The 10,441-nt window shown below is 41.2% G+C and overlaps 2 protein-coding genes across 3 annotated transcripts; both read right to left on the bottom strand.

The window, feature by feature from the left end:
* Positions 1 to 3,503: 3,503 nt before the first annotated feature.
* On the bottom strand, positions 3,504 to 6,941 carry LOC143512304 (spermine oxidase-like). Its single transcript, XM_077002445.1, has 3 exons — positions 4,565 to 6,941; positions 4,301 to 4,475; positions 3,504 to 3,946 (listed from the first exon to the last, which is right to left on the bottom strand). The coding sequence occupies exons 1-3, from the start codon at positions 5,746 to 5,748 to the stop codon at positions 3,827 to 3,829; spliced, it is 1,479 nt and encodes a 492-aa protein (XP_076858560.1). The 5' UTR covers positions 5,749 to 6,941; the 3' UTR covers positions 3,504 to 3,826.
* Positions 6,942 to 7,398: 457 nt separating this feature from the next.
* On the bottom strand, positions 7,399 to 10,410 carry LOC143512303 (spermine oxidase). 2 transcript variants are annotated; one of them, XM_077002443.1, is made up of 4 exons: positions 10,040 to 10,410; positions 8,535 to 9,745; positions 8,262 to 8,445; positions 7,399 to 8,092 (listed from the first exon to the last, which is right to left on the bottom strand). In XM_077002443.1, exons 2-4 carry the CDS (start codon positions 9,722 to 9,724, stop codon positions 7,973 to 7,975), a joined length of 1,494 nt encoding a protein of 497 aa, XP_076858558.1. In that variant the 5' UTR covers positions 9,725 to 9,745; positions 10,040 to 10,410; the 3' UTR covers positions 7,399 to 7,972. The 2 variants fall into 2 exon arrangements, with proteins under 2 accessions (XP_076858558.1, XP_076858557.1); XM_077002442.1 differs by lacking the exon at positions 10,040 to 10,410 and adding an exon at positions 9,856 to 9,961.
* Positions 10,411 to 10,441: the final 31 nt, after the last annotated feature.

Below are 10,441 nucleotides of genomic sequence, written 5' to 3'. Positions count from 1 at the left end.
ACTGCTGTCGATGCGTCAAGCACCTCTCGACTTTTGTAACTTCGCGCGCCGCGCTTCAGCGCAATGAACAAAGTCATGTTTGCAGGATTCATACCTTTTAAGGTGGAATTCAAGCACTTGTACGTCACTTTAAAGGTCCATTTCAATATTTTCCAGCACGTTAAACTAGGGTGACCAAACGTCCGTATTTCCCGGGACATGTCCGTATTTCACGTCCTGTCCCGGGCGTCCCGGGATATTTTTTAAAACTGTGGAAATGTCCTGGGTTTTAAATTACGTTAATCGGGCCATTAATTCTACAGGCACTAGGACCCTGAGCACGGCGCTGTATGACACGGAATCCCTGAGCCTCACCAGTTGAGCCTCATCATACTCAACTGGCGGAGAACCAACAACTTACGTTCGCCCCCCCCCCCCACCCCGCTCGACAACTTACGTTCGCCACCCCCCCCCCCCGCTCGACAACTTACACACAGTGTCCTGGTTTTCCCAAACAAAAATATGGCCACCCTAGTTAAACTTATTTAAGTTAAATCTTTATACATATACTCGAAATGATTCTAAATAATTCGCTTTTTATCACATTATTTAATGGTTGTTTATTTTCAAAACGCCCAATATTAACTTCTTCACGTTCTCTCGTGTTTCGTCCTGCAATTACAAGAGGCTCGTATTTGTTAACGTAATACAAGAGAACTTGTATGATCAAACCATTTTTCAGTGGGAGGCGGAGGTGTATGCACTTAATGGAAAATATGCAGATAGGTAAAAAAACATATATATTTTAGCCATTGAGCTTATTTTGAGTACAGAAATTTATATTAATGAAAGATTTCAAGATTATTTAATAATTATAGACTTTAAATAAAAAATAAATTGCTGGGCTCTTTGATGGGCCCCCCTGGCACTGGGGCCCGGGACAACAGACCCGGTTGTCCCCCCCTGTCGACGGGGCTGTATACATACACTCCTCACAAAAAGGTATGTTTGGCTTCTGGGTAGTGTTGCCACCTGTCCCGGTTTTCCCGGGACTGTCCCGGTTTGTCCCGGTTTTTCTTCTTTTTAATATTCGGTCCCGGCAAAAAAACTAGGTTAGTTCAAACCACGATTCAGACTGTTTCTGCACACTTTAAATCTGTTTTTTTCTCGCTGTGTCCATTTTAAACCCCTCTGGTAACATTTTACGTTCACCCCCCCCCCCCCCCCCTCTCAACAACTTACGTTCGCCGCCGCCACCCCCCTCAACAGATTACACTCACCGCCCTGTGTCAGTATGACAGTGTCCTTGTTTTTTGTCAGACCTAGGTGGCAACCCTGGGTGAAATTTCAAAATGAACCTAAAAACCTTGTGAGTTTTTGTAGGTATATAGCATATGTAAGTACACATCCAGATGATGTACCCAGACATCACTTTTCCCTGTTCTAAACAGGTGTTTCAGGAGACAGGCCAATTGTAAAAGGATAGAGAACCCTCAAATAACAAGAATAGCAAGAAGAATTGGGACAGGGCACCTAGCGCAAACTGTCTGAACAATGTTTGAAATCTGGTACTGCAGCAGTTCTGTGCTGACATTGTTTATGGATCATGTCTTTCTAGGTGAGACTATGCCATACCCAGTCCAGTAAAACCACATCATTCTTTAAAAAATTCCAGCCAATAGCTTAAATATGTGCATGACATATAATGAAACACTTAACACATGGCCAATCCATAATGCCGATGGGAGTAATGCGTGACAAAATCCTTCATTGCCCACTACACTGCAAAAACGTTATCAATTTGCTTTATTTTTTACACTTTTTCTGACACTCTCTTTGCTTGTCCCATGTCACTGCTGCTCCCACAATCACAGCCATCACCTCTGTGTTCATCGAGAGAAAAAATGGGAAAAGGAAAAAAAACTGCTTCGCAACAAATGGTATACCCAAGGTCACGACTAGGGTTGTCCCGATCCGATATTTGGATCGGATCGGCCGCCGATATTAGCAAAAAATGCGTATCGGTATCGGATCGGCAGACACGAGAAAATGCCGATCCAGACTCCCGATCCAGTTTTTTTAAGTCCGATCCCGGTTTTCCAGCGCACCCATTTAGATAATCCATTCCAGTTTTTGCTAGTGAGAGTAAAATCCGGTCCGCATTTTCCAGCACACCTTCAGAGCGTAGTTTCTGCCCCAATTTAGCTCCGTGGCATCTCGGACCGCCGTGTAAATTTGAAGTTATCGGTCAGTTGTGTGGGATTATTTTACCTTAAAGGATGACAAAGACGAAGAGGTAGAGTGCAACATATGCCACAGTAAAGTCAAGCGTTGTGGTAAAGCTGTAAGAACTTTTAATACCACCAATCTAATCAAGCATTTAGCGAAATACCACCATAAACAACATGACGAGTTTCTAATGAAAACCGAAGACAAAAAGAAAGGTCCTACACAACTAACACTGGCAGAAACGTTTGAATTGAAGGGAGTGTATAGATGGGGATGGAGCAGCAAAGTGTGGAGTAGAAGGCATTTTGCTTTTAATTAGTTTACGATATGTGCACGGATTTTTTTTAAGCTTTGGTTTACACTTGTTCAAGAGCACTGATGGATGTTAATGTTAATGTTAATAATAGACTATTTTCCTCTCAGGTTGTGTGTTTTTTTTTTAATATAATTTACAATATTATTTGCACTTGTGGCTTTTTAATCCTTGGTTTACTGATGCTATTTCTGTTTGTTATTTAATATTTTGTCTATTTTGAGTTTATTAATTGCTAAATAAACAGGTCAGTTTCTCCTTACCAACCATTGTGTATTATTCAAACACACCTAATTCAGCTGGCTACTTGTTATCAAGAGTAAAACGCTTTTCAACATGAGTTTGACAACAAAGTAAGTTGGCTAAATAACTTTAAACTTTAATACATGCTCGGATAGGCCGGTATCGGCCGATATCGGTATCGGATCGGAAGTGCAAATAAATATCGGTATCGGATCGGAAGTTCAAAAAGCTGGATCGGGACATCCCTAGTCACGACCCCTGGAGGCGTCCTGGCACAACAAACGCTGTACGCTATAATCCTGTTGCTGTCTGGAACTAGTTGTGCTCACTGTGCATCCATACCCTGAGTTTGTCCACGTTCAGAGTGTCTCATCCATGTCCTACATACTCATCTGTGTTGAACGTCTACCAACCAGCAGTTCAGTGTTTTTGGATTCTAATCCTATTTATTATAGCTACGTACACTTTAAGCAGACCTGAAGCACTTTCGTAAGTAAATGTGTCTTCTAAATGGCATAAATGTAAATACATTCCATAATTTTCTTTAGAGTGAGGTCATTTTTAAGGATTGTGGTACAATAAGGGTATAAATCACATGTTAGGGAATGTTCTAAGCCAGTGAGAGCAGCTACACAATAGCACCACCTAGTGAAGTTCTAGCCTCTTTTATGCCTCATTTTTGCCATGGTTTAATATGTTCCTCCAATCACACAGAGCCAATGAAACGCAATACAACTACTGTATTTCCATTTTTTTAATGAAAAGGTATAATGGAAGTGCAATTAAACATTTGGAAAATGGAAAATTTTTAATGGAAAAAATGTTTAATGGAAAATTAAACAATTTGTCTTATTATCATGTAACATCTTTTTTTAATTAATTACAAATCAATTACCCTTTTAAAATAAGAGTAAGTAAACTGACAAATTCCGCACTACTGTGAACACCAATCATGCCTCTAAGTATTTGTTTGTCATTCAAGAATTTCTAAGCATCCATGATTTTAAATTATATAATTATCATATTTTCATATCAATAATATATTATTTATGGACAGAGTACCTATTTAATGTAGTGGTTAATGAGTCTCTGTGCTTCCCTGATCCCAGAGAGGTATGCTCCATGGGTGGTGGCGTAGAAATTCACATGAGTGGCTTCACCTGCAAACAGCACCTGCAACGGCTTGAGACAGATAGTCAATCATAGTAATTATTGTTTGTTGTAGATTATTGGCTGGAATGAATAAATGCTACAGGTGGTAACCACTCTGATACACTACAAACACTAAAAGACATGTAGAAGCAGGTGTACCACCTTGAAGATTAACACTGTGAAGAGTTTACTTCCATTATCATTATTGAGATGTAATTGAAGACTGTATTTTGTGTTATTTTATGGGTAGAGTTAAACACCAGAAAATCAGAAAAGCAGAACAAGGCTATGGGCTTCAGGAGTGCAGAAACTCCTCCACAGCTCCAACAACTGTAATGCCCTACCAGAATTCTAACAGCAAGAAAAAGATGAATATAATGATACCTCGCTTTCTTCAAGATCAGGAAGAGCTGCTCCAAGAGCCTTCTGTCTTCTCACCCCATTTACCCTCTTGGGAATGTATGAATATGAGCCAAAGACCCGGGGGTCATGACCCCACCTGGAGATGAGCACTTGGGACACTTCAGGAACTGACCAGCCAGTGAAGGACCTGAGCAACCTTTCAAAATAAAAGCAAAAATATTTCAGAAATATGTTTGCTTAAAATATAAATATAATAAGCCAAAATTGCAAGATAAGAAGGCGTACTTCACACAGGTGTCTCTCACGTCAGAGTCCTGCAGTGTCTCCATATGAAGGGCCTCTCTGCCTGTAATCCAGCCACAGAGTACTGTAGGATGACGAGCCACTGTATCAAAGCCACAGATCTTCTTAAACCATGTCTTTTTCCAGCCATCTCCTTCATTTTGTGAGTCATAGATTGCCTTATCTTCAGGACCCTCATCCCACACAAGTTGAATTCCTGCGCAGTCCTCTGGCCAAAACCTCTTACTAAAACGCAGGAAGATCTTATCTACTGTGCCGAAGCCGAGGGTCTCTATAGCATCCATCTTGCATTTTGGTAAGCCAGGTTCAAACATGGCTCCTGCCTGCCGTTTTAAAACCCCTAAAGACACAGTCACAATGACATGGTCGGCCTCAAAGGTCTCATCATTCTCACAGATTATCTTGACAGGGTGGCTCATCTCTCTGCTCTCAGCCCCCTGTGATTTTTTATTCAGGTCCCACTGGATTCTCTTCACTGGTTTATTTGTGAGAATGATCTCTGAAGGAACACCTTTCAGTAGAATATCTAAAATTGCCTGGTAACCCCTTGAGCCCAAAGGATTATAAAATTCTCCCCCCAGGTCACTATATTCACTAAGCTGAGATGCTGCCACTTCAAACAAGGAAGAAGCAGCCTCATTACTGCATTCATTCCTTTTGCACCACTCAAAAATCCTCGATCCATCTTCTGAACCTGCTAAACGAGATTTTGCAAAGGCGACATCAAGGTAATCTCCCCGGCTCATGTCTCTATACTTGCGTCCTAGTTCGTCCTCGTTAGCTTTAGTGAGGAGTTTTTCAAAGAGAGAGGTGACCGGGTCAGCAAGGTCTTCTGAGAGGTGTTTCCCACCATCCTTGAAAAAGTAATCACGCGACGACTTGTCACGGTCTAGCAAGGACTTCTCAGCTAGCAGGTTGTGTTTTTTTGCTAGTTGGAAAACGGGGTTCTTCTGCTGCCCATGGATCCAGTTGGCCCCGAGCTCAATGACGTTCTCTTTGAAAGGCTTAGTCGTGCACACTCTGCCTCCGACTCGTGCATTTGCTTCAAGAACCTTGACGTTTTGGAATCCAGCATGAAGAAGAGATGAAGCAGCACTCAGACCTGCAAAGCCTGCACCCACCACCACGATCGTGGCATCTTTTGACATTGTAGAGGTTTCACTCATTTCCTATTTAAACACTGAGAACAACAATCATCCGTTTTAGAGCAGGCTAAGGCAGTTACCAGCGGACCACCAGTACGGCTCGTAGCGCGACTCAGCAAAACTGAAACGAGCCTATCAAGGAGTAAATCCGAACTTGTTGGCGTTTGTCAGTCGTCAGGTGTGGAGGAGCAGGATTCAGGTGTGTAGAGAGGAAGTAGCGAGCGAGTGAACCTTCTGAATGCAGGAGGTTGAGCAAAAGCGCACAAAGACGAAGGTGAGAAGGGCAGGGTCGGGTCAAGAGACCTGAACAGGTACGGCTGCTTAATATTCAAATGAGCTTGACTGTGTGGATGAACCCTTGTCAGAGTTTGTTTTTCCAGGGCGGTGACCGTGTGTCTTAGTGACACAGAGTAGTATGTTACCGCATATTGGACAGGGGACGGGGGGGTGGGGACGACATGTCCCCTCCAGATTTATATTGACCCCATCCGAAATCTAGCATCTACAAGCATAAACGTATATATTGTATAGCTCGGTCCCCCTCACTTCAGAATTTCCATCTGCGCCGATTATATTGGACCGAATTGGCTCCGATACAGTAGGCTACTCGGGTTGCGTAAAGGGAACTCCTTCGTTATACGTCATCAGCATTCAGTGGTTTAGATGTAAAGAAAAGTCAGAGTGATGTTAGTGCGCCTTTCTGGAGACATTTACTGAATCTGAATTGTTAACAATGTCAGTACTAGAAACCAGACGCGCAATGAATGCATTTAATGCCTCTAAGACTATTCTGTAATCACAACATTGCTACGAATGGTGATTGCTCTGCGATAGCTTTCTTATACGTTTTGACCTAAAGCTCACGTATTACTTCAGTGTTCACTCTCAAAACCGCATTATTAACTGATAAACGCAAGCAATCGTGTTTTACCAGCCTGCAAATGGGTTCTTCCCTTCACCAAACCGAGCCAACGCCAGCAGTCACTGCTTAGTTTTCCGTTCTTCCTGTTTTAGAAGATTGCAGAGTGGAAGTTGCTCAACTTGAATCTGTGTGTTGACTCAAGACAGCCACAGCTTCGGGATGTTTAGTATTTATAACAGCAAACAAATAAAAAACGATCTGTACTGTAATTGATCCATTTTGATTCTGGAACCACGAGAAAGTTCACTGGTCATTATTTGTATTGTAGACATGAAGGCGTGTGCTTCCTAGAAGTGTGGACAAGTCCGACACACAGCCTATATACAGGATGGCGCATTTCGTACCAAAACACTCACAATTACTTTGTTTACATATTTGAATGATGGAATCATTTTGCAAAATCGGTGAAGTTCTTATTTAAGTTAAAAAGTAGATGTGATGTTTAACTGCTCGTAGGAGTGTTTAGACGCTGTGACTTGAACGATCTTTTGAAACATACAGCATCAGCCTGGCTGCAAATACCTCAACTAACATGTCAAAATGGGTCCATTAATGCTGTAAATTGTATGTATACCACTCACATGCCTTTTAAATGTGGAGCTGGTAAACTCCCTATACCATGAGATCTCCAGAGAACACTCGTTTTTCTCGACTAAAAATTAAGAGCAAATATTTTAAATCAAAAGGTTTACAGGTTTAGAAATATGACAAACGTAAATAAAATGGAGACATGTGCACTGTACATAACTAACTACATTGTATACTAGTCTAAGTTAAAGTCGATCCTCAGATTGAGCAGGTTAAGAGTTATACATTATTGTATCCTCACAAGGACAACCAGGGTATTACATCTACTTTAATTGCAGGTCATCGTTTTTTAAAAACCTGTAGTAAAATGCCAATCTAAATCCTTAGTTAAGTGGTGTTGACTCAGTGTAACAAACAGTGATGAATTGTCTGGTGATCCAAAGGAGAAGAGGTTCTAGATGGCAGAGCAGGTCGACAGAATTGTGACATTTAATCTCACATTTGTAAATCTCCAAAACATTACAGTAGCAAGTCAGAAACCACCAGTTATGTTAGTTATAATGTTATAGGTAACTTATAATGTTACTTATAATCAAGATCACACACTGTAGATCATCAGCATTCCCTTTGCAAAAAAAACCTTTCAATGAAGAATCTTACTCAATGTACTTCCACAACTTTAGATCGTGTCATTGAACAATACAAAGGACATGCTTACATATATTGTCTTATATTGCAGTCATAAAAATGCAAGGTCTTGTGATTTTTTAAAGAAAAGAAAACAGGACAGAGTGCCTATTTACTGTAGTGGTTAATGAGTCTCTGTGCTTCCCTGATCCCAGAGAGGTATGCTCCATGGGTGGTGGTGTAGAAATTCACATGAGTGGCTTCACCTGCAAACAGCACCTGCAAAGGCTTCAGAGACAAACAATCAATTAACTGAAAATGTATTAACTGAATATCCGAATACACTGAAATTTTGCACATTGATATATTAAGCTCAAATCATACTCCGTTCATTAAATGTACAGCTGTTTCTTATATTTTACACTGTGGATTATGGAAAGAAAAGCTCCAACTATACCTTATTTTCAGGGAGTTTACTTTGAAGGGGAAGAGGTTCAGCAAGTGCCTCATGCGCCTTCACCCCATTTACCATGTGGGGAACAAAGGTATAGGAACCAAAGGTCCAGGGGTCGCAACCCCATCTGGAAATCAGCACTTGTGACGCATCAGGAACTGACCAGCCAGTGAAGGACCTGAGCAACCTTTCAAAATAAAAGCAAAAATATTTCAGAAATATGTTTGCTTAAAATATAAATATAATAAGCCAAAATTGCAAGATAAGAAGGCGTACTTCACACAGGTGTCTCTCACGTCAGAGTCCTGCAGTGTCTCCATATGAAGGGCCTCTCTGCCTGTAATCCAGCCACAGAGTACTGTAGGATGACGAGCCACCGTATCAAAGCCACAGATCTTCTTAAACCATGTCTTTTTCCAGCCATCTCCTTCATTTTGTGAGTCATAAACTTCCTTATCTTCAGGACCATCATCCCACACAAGTTGAATTCCTGCGCAGTCCTCTGGCCAAAACCTCTCACTAAAACACAGGAAGATCTTATCTACTATGCCAAAGCCAAGCCGCTCTATAGCATCCATCTTGCATTTTGGTAAAGCAGGTTCAAACATGGCTCCTGCCTGCTGTTTTAAAACCCCTAAAGACACAGTCACAATGATGTGGTCGGCCTCAAAGCTCTCATCATTATCACAGATTATCTTGACGGGGTGGCTCATCTCTCTGCTCTCAGCTCCCTGTGATTTTTTATTCAGGTCCCACTGAATGCTCCTCACAGGTTTACCAATCAGGGTGGTTTCTGGTGGCAGACTCTTCAAGAACACTTCTAGAATTGCTTGGTAGCCACCAGGGCCCAAAGAGTTAAAAAATCCTCCCTCCAGGGCAACATAATAACCAATCTCTGACGCAGACACTTCATAGAGAGAACTTGCCTCATCTGTACATTCACTTCTCTTGCACCATTCAAAAATCTTCCATCCATCCTCAGAAGCAGCTAAAGGTGACTCGGCAAAAGCAGCGTCAAGATAACCCCCCAAACTCAGGGCTCTATGTCTGTCCTCCAGCTCTGACTCAAAAGCCTTAAAGGTTAATTTACTGAATAGAGAGCACACCTCATCAATACTGGCACCATTAAGCTGTTTTCCACTTTCCTTAAAAAAGTAGTCATGTGGTGTTACAGAGCAGGGCAGGCACATCACTTTACTTGCTGATACCCCTTCAACCAGCAAATCACGGTCTTTGGCTAGTTGGTAAAGTGGGTTGTCTTCTTGTCCATGGATCCAGTTGGCCCCGAGTTCTATAATATTTTTGCTGAATGGTCTTGTTGTGTGGACTCTACCTCCTATTCGTCTGCTGCCTTCAAGAACTTTGACGTGCTGAAACCCAGCTTGAACTAGAGCAGATGCTGCTGCCAGACCTGCAAATCCTGCACCCACTACCACAATCTTGGCATCTCTGGAGGATACACTCATTGTACTTGGTCTTCCAGATAGCTACGGAATGAGTATTCATGTTTAAATTTACCATCTCTTAAACATCACATTTATTTATTTAATGTGTAGCTCAATTATACAAAAAGTTATTGTAAAAGTCATATACTTACGTCAGATAATTCACTTAAACGCCAGAAGAAATATTTCTGTACAGTTGCTATCTACTGGCTGCCGAAATAAATCAGCGACTAGCTTTGTAGGACAGGTTATATAATAAGTGATCTTTGGAACCAATTACTTATATGGTTTTATGGAATGGTGTTATTAGTAAAATGCACTGGCCAAAGGACCTACCTGTGTTTTCAGTGATGTAAGCCTGTAGGTCTTCACTCCAATCTGCCAAACCAAGTCCAGGATTTTGTAATCAGTGACAAATAATTTGACATTTAAGATATGCTGCTAGATATTCAAATTCTAGCCCTCGGGGGTCGTTGTTTCTTACACTGAAATAAAGCGGGTTAACTTTTTACGGCATTAGTACGGAAAATGCTATCAAGCATAAAAGTTAACCAGTTAACTGGTTCAGACGTAACTGCATAACAACATACCAAAAACGTTAATTTCATTCTACGTATCTAACTAGCTAATCGTAATAGCCTTTCCTGGAAAAAAAAAAAACATTTAACAGTGAAAATTATTTGACTATTGCCAAATTCACAGCTATTGCTGCTAGTTGCCAAAGAAAGTCCTGTTGAA

This window comes from Brachyhypopomus gauderio, chromosome 4 (genome assembly GCF_052324685.1).
Source record: "Brachyhypopomus gauderio isolate BG-103 chromosome 4, BGAUD_0.2, whole genome shotgun sequence".
Classification (NCBI taxonomy): Eukaryota; Metazoa; Chordata; class Actinopteri; order Gymnotiformes; family Hypopomidae; genus Brachyhypopomus; species Brachyhypopomus gauderio.
Note: the sequence above shows the minus strand (reverse complement) of the source record. Positions and strands in the feature narration are given on the sequence as shown.

Coding starts and splice junctions, on each gene's coding strand:
- LOC143512303 (XM_077002443.1), bottom strand. CDS start 9,724: ATGAGTGTATCCTCCAGAGATGCCAAGATTGTGGTAGTGGGTGCAGGA. Junction 8,446..8,534: donor GTGAGAGACACCTGTGTGAA/GTACGCCTTCTT, acceptor TTATTTTGAAAG/GTTGCTCAGGTCCTTCACTG. Junction 8,093..8,261: donor GTAAACTCCCTGAAAATAAG/GTATAGTTGGAG, acceptor TTGTCTCTGAAG/CCTTTGCAGGTGCTGTTTGC.
- LOC143512304 (XM_077002445.1), bottom strand. CDS start 5,748: ATGAGTGAAACCTCTACAATGTCAAAAGATGCCACGATCGTGGTGGTG. Junction 4,476..4,564: donor GTGAGAGACACCTGTGTGAA/GTACGCCTTCTT, acceptor TTATTTTGAAAG/GTTGCTCAGGTCCTTCACTG. Junction 3,947..4,300: donor CTGATCTTGAAGAAAGCGAG/GTATCATTATAT, acceptor ATCTGTCTCAAG/CCGTTGCAGGTGCTGTTTGC.